Below are 19,556 nucleotides of genomic sequence, written 5' to 3'. Positions count from 1 at the left end.
CTGTCCCCCCAACCTTCACACCAGCTGGTCAGTTCTTCGATCCAGTCCAAGCCCTGCTATGACTCTCAACAAACTTGGGGCTTTGGCCTGTGGGGTGGAAAAGTTCACATCAGCACGGCTCCGCTGGTACAACTCCATTGGCGATGTAAGCAGTGGAGGCTGCCGGGCAGAAAGGGCACAGGCATTTTCAGCATCACAACATCTAATCTTAGGGAAGGATACTGTTGTACAAACACCTGTCCCCTGCGTGCACTACAGCCACCATTGCTGGGAGCAGAGAATTATGGATCCAAGTTTTCCAGGGCTGATGTGCACTCGGAGCTCTTTAAGGTTTGTGGGACTGAATTCTTATCCCCCAAAACTGCTCTAGAGCAGCCACTGTCCCATCATATCCTGCCACACTCCTCACCACACTCACTCTCCCCTGGGCCCTGATTGCCCATGCTGAGCTCTCTGCACAAAGTGTGGAGGTGCCAAGACCTTGACTGTCTTGCATTGAGCTCCCTGTTGGGGGCGGTGTCAGCACCACAGTGGCCTCAGGCTGGGCTCCTCGCATGGGGAGTGGAGAGCCAGGCAGGTTACCCTGTGTTGAGCTCATTGTCTGGGGAGGGGGACCCCAATGGGAGAGGAGGAGGCATTGGGAGCCTGATCACCCCATACTGCACTCTTTGCAGTGACTCTGAGAATGAGTCACTCTGAGAATGAGTCAAGCCATTTAGCAGCAGATTCTCCTCTGTTCCAGTTAAACAGCCTCACACATGAAGGCCCCAAGCTGGAATTTTACGGAAAGCTCCACTGCCAAAAATGGGGAAGGAATGTGAGGCACATGCCCTGCTGCCAAAGTCTGGGACTGGGGACGGAGACCCGGCTCCGGCAGCAGCCTGGCTCGTGCTGGGGATCAAAGTTGGGCTAAGGGATCGGTAGCTCAGCAGCTCAGTCCTGCTTATGGCCAGTTCATGTCTTTCTGCTCATGGACAGTAAGAATTTTGAGCTCAGTGACTCCCACCCAAATCCCTCCTATCTCCCACCTCTCCTGACAGGGATAGTTCCAGCCCACTGCCTCATCTCCTTTCCTCCTAAAGGGCCTAGAAACACTGTGTACCCAAGTCGCTGCCCCTGCTGAAATGGCGCTCTGCACATATGTAGCCCCTGCTGTGGGATGGGAAAGGGATGAAGGCACAGCCTGCCTGCGGAGGGGTATGGTGGAGGTGAAGGGGGCTGGGCACAAGGCCTGCAAAGATGCTAGCATGTGGGTTTCTTCTGCTAATCTTGCCTCTCTCCTTGGGCAGAGCCCAGCCACTACCAGGAGGAAATCACCCTGCAAGTGCCCAATGCAGCCGAGATCAAATCTCGGATCTCGTCTACATCCTCCGTCTCCACAGACCTGAACAGCCTGGACACCAGCGAGGAGGGGGCCGAGACCCCCGTGGTGCAGTCGGATGACGACGAGCCCCAGGAGGACAGCCCTGAAGTCCAGGCGGCCAGAAGCTAGCAGCAGGCTCCCTTCTCTCTCCTCATGCACCCTCCACATGGACCTGCCAGCATGAGAGGAAGGAAGGCTGCTGGTTGTTTGACTGTTGCTCAGTACAACCCAAGCCGTCTCCCCATCCCAAGGAGCGGAGAGACGGCTTCCCCCAGCACGTTCTTCAGTCAGCCAGGAGAGTGGTGCAGAAACAGAGGGGTAGTGTAGTGCTTCAGAAATTAACTCTTCAGGCTTTGCTACTAACACTCCCGCTTCACTCATCTGAACAGCTACATGAGCCACGGCCTCAGCTGTGCCCATTTCTGGCAAGGCCTCCCTGCAGGACCGACAGCCCCCCCAGTCCCAGTGGGGACCCTCCCCCCTTCTAGGCAAATGTGTAACAAGACCCTACAGAGAAATTACACTCCTGTCAAATAAGCGTAGGGATGGTGTGTGTTATTGGAGAACCATGAATGCCTGGTGGTTGGTGGGGATGAGGGGCTGGCCTAGGAAGTGGCTGCAGAAGGAGGAAGAGGAGAGTCTCAGGGAGGGGAGATAGGCTTAAGGCAGGGGATGAAGCATTTACAGCCATACTACCAAGGACAAGACCTCAGTAGCAGTTGAGCCAAAGTTTCCCAGTTGCCGGAGAACAAGGGACGCCAGCCCAATCCAGTGGCCATTCCTCTGCCCAACATAAATACAAGTGGTATAGTCCTCATTACCTACCGCTGAGGAGAACTATGGGGGTTAATGGGGCAAATCACCAACCCATCCCAATAATAATACTGAGCACTTCTATGGTGCTTTGCATTTTCAAAGGGCTTTGATTGCACTTGTGCTTACAGAGGAGACAGCCTGAGACCGCAGTGAGACTGTACTGATTCCCACACTAAACCCGCAGGGCTGGTGGGCGTGGGAGCACTGTGATCTGTAACATGACCCCATGAGTGTGTTCATGCAATTCCCCATGAATTGTGTGACCCTTCTAGCAACAGCAAAGTAGCCCCCTCAGCACAGCAGAATACCCAGCATGGCTGTTGGAGCACTAGCTAGCTGTGTTACAAGGACAGATTGTCACTTTGACTCCTCCTTGCTGGCTATTTGTCTTGCCCTCTTCCTACTCTTGGGAATGAGGATAGCCACACCCAGATCTGGCTGCATCACCATTTTAGGGAGGCGTGCTACTGCCACCAGCTGCTCTAATACAGGAAAACTTTGGCCACAAGGAAACTGTAACAGGAAAAACAAAGTCATTGCCATGACAAAAATGGAGCATCCTCAAGGAGAGGAGTCTGGTATATAAATAACAGAGGCTGGGTATTGCTTTAGATCCAGGCCATTTCCTAGGGAGCATTCAGAGCTGCATAGTAGCTAGACACATACTAGTAGACACTGTTGGACCCTGGCTGCACCATTTAGCATCCCAAGTACCATCAAACAAAAAGCCAGGTGCAGATGAGTCACATTGTGTCCACTATACTGCCTCATAAAGCACTTTCCAGAGAAAGGTTAAAAGGAAAAGAAAGGTCTGAAAAGAGGAAGTGACTCAGCAGATTGGCAACTCCCGAGAGGCTTGGGCAGCACAAATATAGTCCTAGCAATCAGCTAAACCCCTGGAAAAATCCAAGAAGTGAATGACCACTGCTGAGCAAGGACTGCCCCCAGGACCCTGATTTCAGAGCTGGTTTGCAGCAGTCTGTGGACAGAGTGGTGCAGGGAGTCTCCTAAGCCCAGAGAATGTGTGTCAAAACATTCTCCAGCCAGACCTGTTGTGCAGCATCTGCAGCTCCCATCCAATCTCCTAGACCTGGAGTCCCTCACATTCTCTTATAAAGTCCTAGCACGGAGCTCATGTGTCTAGATTCCATATGGGCTTCTGAGCAAGCACTTGTTCCTACAAGTTGTGGAGCACTCTGGCCCTGATGTAGAGAAGCATAAACATTTAAGCAGGTGGCTAGCCAATTGAAGTTAATGGGCTTACTCACAAGCACGTGTTTAACCTTAAGCATGTGTTTCACTACATAAGAGCTAGCGTGCTCTGCCTGTTGCAGAATCAAGCCCTAAATGAGCTAGCTGAACTTCTCCTGCACGCCCATCAATTCTTAGGGAGGGAGCACTTCCAACATCGGAGACTTGTCTCTGAACATTTTGTGTGGATCATAGTAGTCATTATTAAGGCTACGTTTTAGTCATGGGTATTTTTAGTAAAAGTCATGGACAGGTCATGGGCAGTAAACAAAAATTCACAGCCTGTGACCTGTCCATGACTTTTACTGTATATCCCTAACTAAAACTTGGGTGAAGGGCTGTGGGTGCTCTGGGGGAGGTGGTCTGGGGGCACCATGGGTTCTGCGGGAGGTGGCCCACTCGTGCTTGGGGGGAGTGGGGCAGCAATGCACAGCCCGGGATCCCTGCAGGTACTGGGGTGGGGGGTTATTGGGGCTGGCAGGCTCCCTACCTGACTCTGCATGTCCCTGCTGCTCCTAGGTGGCGGAGGGGCCAGGTTGCTCCACGGGCTGCTCCTGACAGAAGCACCGGCTGCGCAGCTCCCGTTGGCTGCGGTTCCCAGCCAATGGGAGCTGCAAGGGCAGGGCCTGCGGGCAGCGCGTGGAGCCCCCTGGCTCTTCCGTCACCTAGAAGCTGCAGGGCCATGCCAGAGGGAGCCAGGAAGCACCCCGACCCCAAGGTAACACCCCCCGGTCCTCCCAATGCCTGCCCCTAGCCCTGAGCTCACTCCCACACACCCAAACTGCTGGCCCAGGGGCTGCTGCAGAAGTCACGGAGGTCACAGAAAGTCATGGAATCCGTGACTGCCGTGACAGACTTGCAGCCTCATTCATTATCTTTATTCATTTGGGAACTCTGGAATTCAGCATACGCCCCAGACATTGGAGATGGCAGAAATGATACAAGTTTGGACTGGTATTTTAGGAATGATTTTTTACATACACATCTACCCACAGCACTTTGTCTTGGCTGCTTGTCTGGCTGAGATACAAACTGATGTGAGTAGCTTTTATATATAGTTAAGGATAATCAGGGCAGGACTGGGGGTCTCTTGCACGACTAGCTCTTTGCACTGTGTCTACCCTATAATGTAAGATCCTGCTCTTTGGCATATGTTAAAGTTTTGCTGAAAGGCTGCACCATGCTCCGGTAGGCAGGTCAGACTATTCTTAGTGAGATGCTAAACCTGCCCTGTGTTGTATAATCCATTAACTCTGAGGAGATTGCAATGTAGTCATGGGGTTAATGGTTCAATAAAATTTCAGTTTCAAATGTGTGTCATGTCTGCCCTCTAGTGGGGAATGTAATTAGACATTAAAAATGAGTGCTGGGATTAAACATGATTGCCTTACACACAGCCCCTGTGGAAAATAAGAACATGTTCTCGCAGAGTAGGCCTGGTGAGATGTTGTTTCACACTGGCACAGACAGCAAAAACGAGCCGGGACTTGTGAAGTGCAACAAACTCAACATCCCAGCTTCACAAGAAATTAAATAACTGCCAACAAGCTCGATAACCAAGCCCTTCAAACAAGGGAAAGTTTGCCAGGGTCAGAATCTGCTTTATCACTCCATCTGTTCAGTGCTGAGGGAAGTGGTCAGGCCTGCTGTCATCCATACTGACAGCTCCAGAATCCAGATTTTCAACAGACCTCAGAACCCAGGAACACGGTGCTTGGAGGATATTCATTAGACAAGTAATCCCAGTGTTAAACCACAGATATATTGGCCACAGCAGCAAGCAGTAGAATGTTAGACAGCAAGTGACAAAGGCCCTAAAAACCCAAACACACTTCTAGAACTGGAATTTCCATGCCATAAGGTTAATGTAGAAAAAATTTATAAAAAAGCAAGGCAAAGTGGAGAGATCAGTACACCCTGCCCCTAGTAATAGACTCTGGCATCTGCACCCAGTTACTGACACAGCTTTCAGACATGGTTAGGTGGATGTATATCGAGATATATATTAAGGTAAACATGTCTATAGAATATAAACCTTCCTGCTTCACAGCATACACCATGATTAGCTTTCAGTATTAGGAAGCAACTTCCTCTTTGGGCAAATTACTACATAACTGTCTATTGTGTGTTTTTAGCATCTGCTAAAGTATCTACAGAGACAAGCCACTGGTTTAGATGGACCCTAGTTGGATCTGATATAATTCCTCTGTTCACAGAAAATACTCATTTTCCCAGGATAATCCATTTTCTATCACCTTGAAAAGCAGATCTTGACTTCTATCTCCCCCACCCTCCAAAAAAATATCCATAGCTAAGAAAGGTGACAACTCCACAGAACTGGGACAGGCCAGAGAATTTGTCTTTGCAGTTAGGCAATGGGGTACAGAGGCCTTCACCTCTAGGGTACTAGTTCCAGTGTGACTCTAGATTAGGGGTACTAGCTTGCAGGGGGGCATGGACTAGGATAAGGAGCATTTTGCACCTAAGGCACTGCATCAGATCCAGTCCAGTCCCAGAGCAGGCTGGAAGGTGACCCAAAAGGTCCCCCTCTGTCGCTGCCCCATGGCCTGCGTGAGGCCACTTGGTGGGTCCCGCTCCTGTCAGTTCTTGGTGGGCCCGCGTCCCATTGCAAGCAGCACTAACAGGGCTCCCCGGCCCCAAGGGCTGATCAGGCCAGAGCGAGGACTCCCCGCTGCGGAGAGCGGGGTGCAGATCAGGGGCTGCCCGCAGCGACGGGACCAGAGCTCCCAGCGACCCCCCGTGTAGGGGGGGCTGTGAAAGGGACGAGCCACGTGGGTCCAACTCCTGGCGCGAGAGGCCAAGCCCAGGGGGTGCGGCTGCGCGCGCCCCGGGACAGGCACGTGTGTCGCGCTCGTGCCCCCCGCGGCCCCGCCAGACCCCGCCACGCGCCGCGGGGAACTCAGGGTCACCGAACGGGAGGCCCCGCCCCGTTTCTGCCTGAACTCCCCTAGCAACCCTCTCCCCCCCCCTCCCGGCGGACTCTCGACGGTCGGTGCCGGAAGTGCCTCCCCATTGGGTGAGCGGGCCGGAAGCGGAAGTGTGAAGGATGGCGGGGGCTGTAGCTGCGCTGCTGGGGCTCTTGCTGCTGCTGGGCTCGACGGGCGGCTCGACGGGCCCGCCCCGGGACAGCCTGCGGGAGGAGCTGCTGCTCAGCCCGCTGCCTTCCGGGGACCTCGGCGCCACCTTCCAGTTCCGGGCCCGCTGGGACTCGGAGCTGCACCGGGAGGGAGGTGAGGGGCGGGGCTGGGTTGGGGCGAGCGAGCCCCGGGGCGGGGTTCTGGGCTGCGGGGAGCAGGTCCGTTACCGCCCTGCCTCAGTGCCGGGGCTGGGGCTGTGCTGCACCAGGGAGCCGTGAGGCAGGATGAACGGTGGGCTGAGGCTCGGTTCAGGGCTGCCGGGCGCTGGGTGGGACGGGATGGCTGGGCACACGACCTCCTGGACTCACCGTGCACGTGCGCCGCTCACTCTGCTCCCGGCAGTCTCTCACTACAGGCTCTTCCCCAAGGCTCTGGGTCAGCTCATCTCCAAGTTCTTGGTTCGAGAGCTGCACCTGTCCCTCACTCAGGGCTTCTGGCGAACACGGACCTGGGGACAACCCTACTTGCAAGCCCCAGCCGGGGCTGAGCTCTGGGTCTGGTTCCAGGACTCTGTCACTGAGTAAGTGTCTCGGGTAGTACCACAGTAACCATTCTAAAAGAAAGTTACAGCTGGAGGCAATGCCCAAGCTTCACCCACCCAATGGTGTGGCATTGGCCACTTCCCATCAGTCCAAGGGCCGCACCTGACTGATTCCCAATGGACTATATTGAAGTTACTCACATTTTTAATACTGATTGGTAGCCTCTAAATATTGTGGGGTGATTAATGTACTGGCATAAATGGGCATGCTTGGCTATTATGGCAATGAGGGCATAGAAATACCTATAAATAAACTGCATTGCATCTATTTATCTCATTGTTGAATTTGACCCAAGGTCCCAACATATAGTTCTTTGTCATCTGCTGTCACCTGTAGTCTGGCTGTTAGCTGCACTATAGGTTGGGCTACAGTGTGGTCTCCCTTGGGTTAGAGAACTGCACTCACAAGGGAGAATTTGTAATGTTCTAGGTGTCTTTAAGAAAGTGCGGAATAAGTTGCTATTCATTCTAAGGGTGCCAGGATCTGGCCCTGTGTTTGCAATGTATTGTGCACATCTGTGATGTTCTGTAAAGAATATTTGTATTCACTGTTGGAGCAAGTGTAATTATTTTGTGGGCTGTATGTTGACAAGATTCCATTTCTCCTCTTTCCACCCCAACCATGATACCTTTTGTAGTCTTTGTGTGCTGTGAAATATCATCTCTAGCTTACTTTCATGGACCTCCTTCCGGTGTCACTGCTCAATATCCTCATTTCTTTCTGGCTGTCTCCAAAGCCCTTGTTTTATTGTTGTCTGGTTAAGGCTTCAGTAGTGATATTTACACATTTATTAACAGTGCTCTCTTTGCAATGATCTATTCATTTATCAAATATACTATATAAATTTTTAATTTCAAACAGACCCATATAGATTTGGGAGAGAGACAGTTGTGTAACTTGTTGCCTCTTATATTTTTCGTTCAGTGTTGATAAAGCCTGGAAAGAACTTAGTAACATCCTCTCAGGGATATTCTGTGCCTCTCTGAACTTCATTGATTCCACCAACACCGTCACTCCAACTGCATCATTCAAACCTCTGGGTTTGGCCAATGGTGAGACAGGACCTGTGTGAAAGGGCTGGCTTTAATCTGTGGGGGAATGCTTATTGATTGTTGATGGTTCACTTCACTGTTGCAGTGGTACTGAGGGCAAGGTTTGGATGCAGGTCCTGGGAGAACTCTTGGTTATGCTAACATTCTAAGGGTAGGTCTTCTAAGTGAATTTGGAAGTGGAGAGGTATCAGACAGCTCTAGAAACTGAAACCGCCTGTGTCCACAGGACATATACAGCATGGGCAGCAGTTATGCTAGATTCACCCCCACCAGGGTCTCATTCCTCACCTGAAGGGATCACTTTTAGGGGAAAGGGGGGAATTTAGGTACTCTGGCTCATTCGGTCCTCTTCCCCTTTTCTGAGACTGCTGACAAGGGGGTCAGTTAGTGCCAGTTGTGGTGATTATTGTGATGCAGATACCTGCAGACTAGGAACTGAATTGAAATGTCAAACTAACTTCATACAGGCAGCTGGAAGCAGCTTCTAGTCCCCACCAAACTCAGCTCAATTTGAACCAGTGACCTAAAGGCCCTCTAATAAGAACCTGAATAGAATAACTTCCATACCTCAAGTTATTCAGGCCCCTCTGTGGCAAAGAACTGTAGAAAGTAATGATGACTGGAACTTGCAGGCTATTCATCCAGAAACTAAACCAGAGGGTTTTTTCCTATATGTTGGAGATACACACAGCTGTCCCCTCAGATCCATTGTTTGATGAAGTGGCCCTGCAGCGGTCTCCTCCCTTTTCAACAGAGCTCATGGGATTCTAGACCCCTTCAGAGACTGATCAGCTTTGAGAAGTGTTGCTTTGGTGCATGTGGACAGACTAACACCAAGTGACTAACCCTCCACTCCCCCATCGCAGTTACAGATCACCATCTCCTGAGATATGCCGTCTTGCCCCGGGAGGTCGTGTGTACTGAGAACCTCACGCCTTGGAAAAAGCTGCTGCCATGTGGTTCAAAGGTGAGGGCAAATCCCAGGCTTTCCACTGCCTGATCAGGTCATCGCCAGAGTCTTTGGAGCTGGGTTCCCAAAGAGCAAATGTTACTGCATCGCTATAACTCCCATTGGAGTCCTTCTCCCATCTCAGCAGGAGCAGGTGGAGCTGGAATACTTGGTGAGAGGTGAAGCCTCTGCTGGGCTCTTTGAAAGTTTGAGGCACTTGATAGCTTGGTGGTGGTTACATATGTAGCTGTTGATTGAATAATGTTTTCTCCTTCACTGTCTGCAGGCTGGTCTTGCTGTGTTGCTGAAGGCTGAACGTTTGTTCCACACCAGTTACCACTCCCAGGCAGTGCATATCCGCCCCATCTGCAGGGTGAGCCCCACTAGTGTCCAAAAGCTGGGAGTAGTGTGCATTTCTGGACAAGCTGATAAGACCCTTGATGCTTCAGGAATGAACATATAGACGGAACACTAGGAAGCATTTCCTAATCATTTGGGTTGGTAAACTATACCAGACAAAGCCCTGGAGAATACACTGTAGGGAACAGCTCTGCCCTGGCCCTTGTGAAATAGGCTGATTAGGACCTAATCCACCCACATTTAAGTGATATGTTGTCCTTCTCCACTCTTATGAGTCCCATCTGGGCCCTGCAGTGTGTCTAATGACCCTGTTATAACCCCATCTCCCTCTTGTGATGAGTCTTGCCCTTCTGGAAGGTGGGTTTGTGTTGAATACAGTCTCTGGTTTGTCTTGTCCTCCAGGATGCTTCATGTCTGAGTGTCTCCTGGGAGCTTAGACAGACCCTCACTGTGGTCTTTGACACCTTCTCCATTGGTCAAGGAAAGAGAGGTAACTGGAATAACCTACAGTATGTTGTGTTTTCTGGGTGCACTGAGACTCATTTGCTCGCATCCTGGCTGACCGCTCTGTGTGTCTGTCTTCTCCAGACTGGTCCCTTTTCAAGATGTTCTCACGCACTGTCACTGAAGCTTGTCCTCTTGCGTCTGAGAGCAAAATCTATGTTGATATTTCCAGTAAGACCCAGGTAACACTTCCTATTCATTGTCCTGCCTAGTACCATGACACAGCAACCTGTTAGAAGGAATTTGGATTCCCTGCAGCATTGTCTGCTGTCTCCAATTGCACCAGAGTGCGGAGATGGAACTGCCCTGCCATGCCGTCACCCAGAGCTCCCTGTGGGGATGAGATTCTTGATGAAAGGATTCCTGTTGTGAGTTGAGTGGATGTGTCGGTAGAAAGAGTAAAATTACTATAGTACTGTCCAGAAATGGAGATGCTACAGTAGTGTTATGGAAGGTCCTGAGCTGGCCCTGTGCCGGGGGAGCGTTCCTAGACAGAGTACGGGCCAGTCATTTCCATGCCGTGGAATGCTAAGGACTGCCTTTCTGTCTACTGGTTAATGCAAGAATTGCCTTTCCTCCTGTGTGCTCTGCTTACATTCTCAGGAGAACGAATTGCTAGAGGTGACCCCACTTCCACTGTCTGTGCATGAAGCATCTGTCCAAGGAGACAGGAGAACCTATGCAGTCTATGACTTACTGAGCCCCTCACTCTTTAATGTGTCTCGCAGCCTCAATGTGCAGCTGAAATGGAAACGGCCCCAGGACAGCTGTGAGTGACTAATGGCTTCATTTTACCTGCACAGTGCATGACTCCAGCTCCCCCCACCTAACCAGTTCTTAATATGGCAGCCTGGGATGGGGATACTCAGACTCCTGCTGCTGTTAGTCACTTTGTGGGCCCTGAGAAAGAGGAGAGGACAGCATGCTTCTTGCTGGGGAGAGACATATAGCAGCAACATTCAGGAGACCCTTCCTCCATCCCACTCTGTGCTGGGGTGTGAGGCAGAAACTGCCCCTTGCCTCCTTTTCTGCTCCATGCGAGATGGGAGGCAGTAGGAGCCATGTGAAAGGGAAGTGCCCCCGGCCTCTCAGCTCCTTGCTGGGTGGATAACAGTATTCTTGTGTTCAGAGTTACAGCTGGGCTTTGATGTTATTAGCTCCTATTTGATTTCCCTGTTGCAGTGGATCTGTCAACACCTGTGCTCCATGCTCAGCGCTATGTGAGTGGATATGGCCTGCAGACAGGAGAAATCAGCACCCTGATTTATAACACCCACCCATACCGGGCTTTCCCTGTGATACTACTGGAGACCGTACCCTGGTACCTGAGACTCTATGTTCACACTTTGGTCATCACCACCAAGGGAAAGGAAAACAAACCAAGTAAGGAATACACACTGTGCAGACTCCCCTGGCCCCAGGGTCTCATTCCAGCGACTGATCAGTCCCTGCCCAGTCACCAGGGGTTCAGTGTGAACTCCTTGTACACTGTGCTATTGTAGAAAGCTAACTTCAGAAACTCTCTCAAGTTTAGCACTAACAGCAGCATCTGCTCAGGAGAGTTCTGGGGATGGAAAAACAGCACTGGGGAGTCTGAGCAGAGCTGTGTGTTCAGGAAACTTGTCGTATTAGTTCAGTTAAAGTCATGATCTCATGAGCATTACACTTCAAGAGTAAGGGGGTTGGGTTGATAATGGACACACATAGAACAATCTGTCTGTGGGCGTTTCATTATCCTCCATAGGGATGTGTAGCAGGGGTGGGTGAGACCTTCCTTTACAGTGGTGTCTGATAGATGGGGTGAGGCATCCTGGGTATTCGTCACAGAGCCTCTCTGACATGAGAATTGTGTTTATCTTTGTGTGTTGTTTTGGGTTAGTGAGAACTGGTCAACTTGAGCATCTTTTGCTTTTTAACGTTGTTCCTGTGAATTACATGCCAAGCCCTGACTGTCCAGAACAGAGCATAGCACAGTCCCTGCCCTGAGTAGCTAATGCTCTAAGTGGGGAGAGCAGAAGCCATAGGGAAAGGTTGTATGAGGTGGGTGTAATCCTGTGCCCTCTCTTGTAGGGGAAGGTGGAGGCAACAGTATCGCTCAGTGCAGTCTTAGTGGGGAAAGTTCCCAGCAGGGTGACATGTGACTGTCTTTGGTGGTAGGTTATATCCACTACCAGCCGGCTCAGGACCGAAGGCGGCCCCATCTGCTGGAAATGCTGATCCAGCTCCCAGCAAACTCTGTCACCAAGATCACCATCCAGTTCGAGAGAGCCTTGCTGAAGTGGACAGAGTATACCCCAGACCCCAATCACGGCTTTTATGTGAGGTAAAGCCATGTGCCCCTGCTTTGGGGTAACTTACATACTGTGGGCCAGGCTTCTGCGGGGCTTTCCCTTTCTAGACCTGTCATGGGTTCTGGGCCCAATGCCGCACTTAACGCTTGGCTCCTGGTGTGTGTGTTGTTTGCCATTTGTTTTCTAGCATGACTGAAGACTGCAACTTTCAGATTCTCTGTTGCTGCTTTTGTCTCCTTAGTCCATCTGTCCTGAGTGCCCTGGTGCCAAGTGTCATAGCAATGAAGGCAGAGAATGCAGAGCAGAGTCCTCTCTTCACTTCGCTGTGAGTGCACCTTGTCTCTGGCCATTGGGGAAAGGGAGGGGTTGTTTGTGTTGGGCTGGAATTCCTAGGCACTTGCTGCACATGGATCTCACACCTGGTAGGTGCTAATTTACATGTGTCAGCACTCAGTTCCCTGTAGAGTTACTCACTAGTCTTCTTAGTGAAATGCTCAGAATCTGAGACACAAACTCCACCCCTTAGGAGCCCGTGTGAGGGGAATGGTCGGTTCCTGGAGTGGGAGGAATGAGAAGGCCACATACAACCATCTGTGTGTGTTTGAACCTGTGGCTGCCCTGCATGAGACCAATGTGAGCCTGCAGAGTGGCTTCCCCTGTAGGCCCTGCACTTGGTGTGGGATAGTGCCCAAATGAACTATTCCTCCTGTGTGTGCTTTTCCCTTGGGTGCTGTCGGCCTCTCCCAAGGGGACTCAGGTTCATGATGGGCCTTTAGAGACACCTGCCTGGTCATCTCTGATGCTGGCTGGAGAGAAGGGCCCAGGTTCTGAGCAGGGGGTAACAAGTGCACCTTTGGGGTGACTGTCAGAGCAGGTGGGCAACATTACTTACCAGCGCACTAGGAAGGATCCTACTGGAATGTTTTGCATGGAGTGATGTTCCCCCTCCTGCTTCCATCTCCAGATTTCCTTCTTCCGATGGCTCCAGCTACTTTGTGCGTCTCTACACGGAGCCATTGCTGGTGAACTTGCCAACACCTGACTTCAGCATGCCATATAACGTCATCTGCCTGACCTGCACTGTGGTGGCCGTGTGCTATGGCTCCTTCTACAACCTATTGACCAGAACCTTCCATGTGGAAGAGCCAAGCAGAGGAGGCCTGGCCAAGCGACTGGCCAACATCATCCGCAAAGTCAGAGGGGTTCCACCCCTCTGAGAGAATCCAATGCAGTGGGCATATAATGTGGGCTTCTATGGGAGGGCTACAGCCATGGCTTGCAGGGAGATTGTGAGAGGACAGGAAAACATTGCTGCCTTATCTCCTACCGCCTCATGTACCTCTGTCTCTTGGAGCCCTTGAAGCCAAGATGGCAGGGATAACTTCCACCAGTTAAGAGGCTGCTGGGAATTGTAGTCCCAAAGCTCCATGATCACGGGGAAGTGCAGAGCCAAGTGATCAGGAAAGAGGCGTGATAGTCCTGCTCTGGGGAGGGGTAATTTATGTTCTGTAAAAAGGTACCAGAAATAAATCTGCGCTGTTTTGTAGGCCTGTGCTGTTCTTTTTTTGTAACTGAAAGGTGGGGGGTTCCAGCTTCTTTTGTCCCCTGGTTTAGCCTCCCATGTCAGTCCTGCCCTGTAGGGACAGTTGTTCTCACTCCTGGCTCCTTTCCTGGGCCAGCTGTGGAGCTGGGCATCTTGGTTAAGTACCCTCTTGCCTGGAAATGTTCCACTTCAATGGCAGATCTATTTTGGTTGTCCTGGCAGCCACCATAAATGAACAGTTGTCCACCATTCTTGGTAGTGACATTGCAGGAGTAGGTCAGCATAAGAGTTGCATGGGCTGGAGTAAGCAAGGAACTCTCAAAGTTCAGCTGGAGAGTGAACATGGAGTGTGGAGACAAAACTGAAGGATTGCACAGGATTGAGCAGAGCACTGATCCTATCTATTCCAGGATCTCACCACCTGCCATTTTGAACCAGGCCATGGGTATGTCCTGCATGCAGCAGTGGTCAGTGCCTGTCGGTGAGACTTCAGGAGAAGCTAACAATTCTCCATCGTGGCCCTTGCTGACGGGGCAATGCTGCACATAGATATCCAAGTCTCACCTGACCCCTGCCTGGATCAGTTTATGTTCTGAAGTAGATTTAATTACATTTCACTTAGCATGAGGAACTGCAGTGAGGTGGGGGGTCTCTGTTCCCCAAGGGCTGAAAGATTTGGCAGAAGGGCAGATCTCCCAGGATTCTCTCTCTAGGGAGGGCATGAGGAGCAAATGGGTGCAAAGGTACAATGATCTGATATGTGCACAGACAGCTCGTGAACGTGTGAATGCAGATGTGTGCATCTTCCAGTTTTTGACGTTCGTTATTCAAGGCAGAGAACTGAAAAAACTTTTCCAAATACTACTTTGAAGTTTTCCATATGTTTTCTTGGAGGTTGGACTCAATTCTTTGGTGTTCGCTTGCCAGGAGTATGATAACTGCTCTGGATGTTTCTAAAACTGAATTTTAATGGAATCTTGGAGAACATTTGTGGAAAGAAAATATAAGTGTAATTGTGATTACCCTGGATCCTGATTCCAAGAGTCGCTCTCATCCAGTTGGAACAGAAATGTATCACTTGCATGTACAGACCAAAATGTATTCATAGAAAGAGGCCAAAGTTATGAATGATTCATTTAGCTCTGAGCAGGTACTGATTGGCCACATGAGGTTGGTTTTTTTGGGGGGAGGGGGATTGGGTCACATTCAGCAGCCTGCACTAGGCTGGAAACTTTCCTCTATCAGGATGAAGCTATTACTGTTACCTTTGTAGCTCTGTAGTATAATTGTCAGAGGACTTGGATGTAGAATTATAGAAATCCCTTGGCAACACTGCCCTACAGGAGCCATCTTCGGGGCTGAGCTGGCAAAATTCTGAAGACAGAACAAAGAAGGGCATTAAATAGAGAAGCAACAGCCACCACCCCTCACAGCCCAACATGACCACAAGTCCTACACTCTTCTGCTCTGGTCTGGGGTTTGTGGCACCTTCTCCACATGCTGCAACAGGAATAGCAGGGGTGTGGCTTGAGCCTTGGCCTTGCTTCGAGGTTTAGCCAGAAGCTGTTTACAGCCTCTTCTTCCTGGGAATATTCTCTCCTGCAGCTGCTGTAGTGATGCTAAACAGACACTGAGGAGAGGAACCCTGCTGTAGTTGGAGCCAGGGCCATGGAAAATGCACAGCTCCTAAGTGGCAGAGCAAATAGGAGCTGGGAGTGGTGGATGGGTGGCATCATCGTACACTGAAGAGAACCAAACTTGGAGGCTGATGATTTCTTCCTGCCCACAGTGACACACAGTTGACCTGCCAGGGCCCCACATCCATGTTTCCTTTTTCATTATAAATCCGGTTTAGTAACATGGCCCCACTGGTGCAGTGAGGGAAAACGATCAGGATTTCAGAGTACTGAGGAGTCATCTGGAGCAAGAGCCGTCTACACAATGTCTTTGCTACGCCACAGGACGCTAGGCTGGCCTCATCTAGGAAGCTCTGAGTAACGGACCAATCACAACATCACACTATAAATGCACCTAGACAGGATCTGCATCTCCCCAGCCCAGGTCTGGGATCGGTGTCCTTAGCAGGGCTCCATGAGCCTTGCCCAGTTCCTCAGGAGCTACTCCCTATATCTCAGTTATTGCCAGGAAGATGTGTTTTTATCTGTTAAAAGATATTATATCCTTGCCAACTGCTTATCCCTTAAGAGGAACAAAAGAACAGCTACACAGTGTCGGCCTGGAGCGCCATCTCCTCCAATATGCTGTTTCCCAGTGGCCAGAACTAGCTGCTCTAGAGAAAGAAACTCTACTGTGGGCAATAATTTCTTCCCAACTCTGAGCAATTGGAGGCATGAGGATTCAGATCCCTTATCTTTGTTGCCTTCTCTAGTGTAAGTGAGGATGCTCTCGTTATCTATGGGTCTGATCCTTTTTTGTGTCCTTGAGATCTTGTGGCAATGAGTTCCATGGATTAAATATGGGGGAGAGGGGGAGAGGAGATGTCCTTATATCAGTTTTAGATAGGATGCTTTATTTCTTTAACTGTCCTCTTGCAAAATGGGAAGATAAATAGGAGCACCTCCTGACCTTCTCTGTACTTGTCACTTGTATTGTCCTCTGCGATGTTCCCTTTCCAAACTAAACAATCTCAGTCTCTTCTGTCTCTCTGTGAAGTCTCTGTAGGCCTCTAGACGTTTTTGTACCTGTCTCAGAATTCCCTTTATTTATATTACTTCTGATTTCTAGAAATGGGCTGACCAGAACTGAACCCAGTATCCCAGGTGAGGGTGAACCACTACTAACCTAATTGTAGTATGATTCTCAATCTCATCCTTTTTATCCCTTAACAGTTTGCTTGCTTTTTTTTAGTTGCTCATTGTGCAGAGGTCTTCACTGAATGAAATCCAGATCAGTTTTCTGAGTGATGCTTAATTTTAGATCCCAGCAAAGTATACGAGTGGCTCAAATTATTTCTTGTAGCGTGCATCGCTTTGCATTTGTTAGCAATTGTTCTCATCAAATAATTGTGCCATCTGGACTTCCTACCTCCTTGCTAACTCTCTCTTCTAGATCATAATAATGGTCCTAATGCAGATCCTTGGGCACTCTGCTATTGCCCATCTGCTATATTGAAAATTGGCCATTTATCCCTACTCTGTTCTCTATTACTTAGTTTTTAATCCATGACCATATTTTGCCTGTCTTCCGTGACTACTTAATATCCTTAATAGGTTTTTGAGAGAGACTATCAAAGGCTCCTTGAATGCCCAAATAAACTACTCCAACCTGTTCTCCTATATCCACTATTTTGTGATTATGCTTAAAAGATTATAGCAGATTGGAGAGGCACAGTTTTTTCTGGCAGTGGCAGTACTGAACAAACTCTTGTGCAATTAAAGACACACAAGCCATGTGGCTCACCTTTTGTTCCAGATATGCAGCATCCTCTCAGCCTCTCTTTTTCTCTTTGTTTTTAAAAAGTAATACTGACCCTAGAGAGAGTAATTAGTAGCAAACGGTACATTTTGTTTTGAAACCTGTTTGCTATATAGTGGCAGGTTTGAGACCAGGCAAAGCCTCTTCAATGCTACTCACTACACTGCGGGTAGCATCTCTCTGGATTGTGTACATCTACCTTAAATAACAGATTGTATGCATTTCCCCTAAATTCAGCCTCCTGCCTCAGTGGCTTTCCCCATTTCTACAGAATCACAGTGCAGACGGGTGAGAGAACATTACCAAGATTTCTTCACTGCTTCCATCCAAATGAAACCCAGCAGCAGGACCACAAGGTGTGAAAGTGTCAGTGTTTCAACACTCGAATACTCTCCCTATGATGGATCTCATGAGATTCCAGATTCACCCAGCTTCTGCTTCTCCACCTCATTTAGTTAAGGCACCTTGCAAACTAAACATGAAAACCTACCAAGTCCAGACTAAAATGCAGCAGTGCATCTTGTTGCTATTTTTCTTCCCATCAAAGAAAACCCTGCTTGCCCTAGGCTACTGAATAAGGAGAATTTTACAAGACCCAGCTGAGATGTTTCACATTTAAATGCTGGTGTCATCACTAGTCTAGGAGCATCGTCCCACTTAATGCAGAAAAATCATTAGTTACCCACAACCGTAGTTTCATTCCACTTTTCTCTCCAAGTTTTAACTGCATCCATTTCTGCAGTGGCTCATTACAGCCACAAGGTGTCCCCAAAGCACTAAACTAGGAAGCTGAGACAGTAAGATTTTGTTGTTTTTCCAGGACTATGTCCTTGGGTACCCCTTTTGTGGCATGCGCAGATGACAGTGACGGAACAATTTTTGAGCAAGGTGTTGAGAGCCATTGAACCAAACTGTAAACCCTGTATGGGATGGAAACCACTTCAAGCGAGGGGGTGCTGCAGCAACCCCTACACTTCTAGTTCCAGCACCTATGACAGTAACTAGCAGGTATCTACAATAAAAGTGATTAAGGTGGCTAAATCGGGCACAGGGAAATTATTGGAAGCAGATATTTGCAAAGACTAGTTTGCTGATTAAATCTAACCTGCAAAGATGCAGAATAATGCAAAAGATAGGTAAAGGGATGTGACCATCCAGATTAGAACTGAAAAACCTGAAAGATTTTAAAATTCTAACACAACCACACAGCCGTAATTGTGTCCTTTATGACAATCATGCTACCTTACCTACACCTAACAGTATTGTCACTTTCTTTATGCCCATCACAATTCCAGATCAGGGCCCCTCTTAATGCAGTCCTATAGGACTCTCTATGCAGCAGTTTAACACAAGGATTGTCAAATCTTGGAGCCAGGGACTGTCTCTTTATTTGGCTTTGTACAGTACCCAGCACCCCAGGGTTCAGGAGTAATTGCAGCTGCTTGGCAGACATCATGCAGGGCACATGGAGCTGCCTCTCCTCTTTGTTTTAGCCACACAGTCACCATTCAAATGGCTAACAACTAGAGCTGTGCAGCGAATGGAAATGCTGTTGTGTGAAGGATTTTGAAATTTTAAAGGTTTCAGAGTAGCAGCTGTGTTAGACTGTATCTGCAAAAAGAACAGGAGTACTTGTGGCACCTTAGAGACTAACAAATTTATTTCAGCATAAGCTTTCGTGGGCTACAGCTCACTTCTTCGGATGCATACAATGGAACACACAGACAGGAGATATTTATACATACAGAGAGCATGAAAAGGTGGAAGTATGCATACCAACTTGAAGAGTCTAATCAATTAAGATGAGCTATCCTCAGCAGGAGAAAAAAAACCTTTGAAGTGATAATTGAGATGACCCATAGAAGGTGTGAGGAGAAAGTTCTCCTTCAAAGGTTTTTTTTCTCCTGTTGACGATAGCTCATCTTAATTGATTAGACTCTTCAAGTTGGTATGCATACTTCCACCTTTTCATGCTCTCTGTATGTATAAATATCTCCTGTCTGTGTTCCATTGTATGCATCCGAAGAAGTGAGCTGTAGCCCACGAAAGCTTATGCTGAAAAAAATGTCAGTCCCTACGGTGCCACAAGTACTCCTGTTCTTTTTGTGAAATTTTAAAATTCGTTTTCATTCTGATTCAAACTGTTCAGGTTTCATTCGATAATTCCCTGAAAATTGCCCCCAAACTCCATTTCATTTTGGATTGATCAAACTGCTTCATTTTGATTTTGATTTGCTATTAGTATCTTCTTTGTCCTCCTGCACCCTCAGGTGCCTAGGCATCCACCAGTTT

At 49.1% G+C, this 19,556-nt stretch overlaps 2 protein-coding genes across 4 annotated transcripts in view; both read left to right on the top strand.

Annotated features, from left to right (window-relative positions):
* The window catches only part of DBNDD2 (dysbindin domain containing 2), a 62,946-nt gene extending 58,205 nt beyond the window's left edge, over positions 1-4,741 (top strand). For all 3 annotated transcript variants that reach the window (XM_050917483.1, XM_050917482.1, XM_050917485.1), the window contains exon 4: positions 1,290-4,741. In XM_050917483.1, the coding sequence (XP_050773440.1) occupies positions 1,290-1,492 (203 nt within the window). In that variant the 3' untranslated portion in view covers positions 1,493-4,741. The remainder of the gene's footprint in view (positions 1-1,289) is intronic.
* Positions 4,742-6,482: 1,741 nt separating this feature from the next.
* PIGT (phosphatidylinositol glycan anchor biosynthesis class T) lies at positions 6,483-13,832 on the top strand. The gene is made up of 12 exons (XM_050917359.1): positions 6,483-6,681; positions 6,931-7,108; positions 8,055-8,182; positions 9,049-9,149; positions 9,418-9,504; positions 9,894-9,981; positions 10,080-10,177; positions 10,599-10,764; positions 11,178-11,378; positions 12,153-12,318; positions 12,528-12,611; positions 13,251-13,832. The coding sequence occupies exons 1-12, from the start codon at positions 6,498-6,500 to the stop codon at positions 13,501-13,503; spliced, it is 1,734 nt and encodes a 577-aa protein (XP_050773316.1). The 5' UTR covers positions 6,483-6,497; the 3' UTR covers positions 13,504-13,832.
* The last annotated feature ends 5,724 nt before the right edge of the window (positions 13,833-19,556 follow it).

The sequence above is a fragment of the Gopherus flavomarginatus genome, chromosome 11, assembly GCF_025201925.1.
Source record: "Gopherus flavomarginatus isolate rGopFla2 chromosome 11, rGopFla2.mat.asm, whole genome shotgun sequence".
NCBI lineage: Eukaryota > Metazoa > Chordata > Testudines > Testudinidae > Gopherus > Gopherus flavomarginatus.
The sequence above is the reverse complement of the archived record's forward strand: the minus strand, read 5'-3'. Positions and strand labels throughout refer to the sequence as shown.

Coding starts and splice junctions, on each gene's coding strand:
- PIGT (XM_050917359.1), top strand. CDS start 6,498: ATGGCGGGGGCTGTAGCTGCGCTGCTGGGGCTCTTGCTGCTGCTGGGC. Junction 8,183..9,048: donor ACCTCTGGGTTTGGCCAATG/GTGAGACAGGAC, acceptor CCCCCATCGCAG/TTACAGATCACCATCTCCTG. Junction 10,765..11,177: donor GAAACGGCCCCAGGACAGCT/GTGAGTGACTAA, acceptor TCCCTGTTGCAG/TGGATCTGTCAACACCTGTG.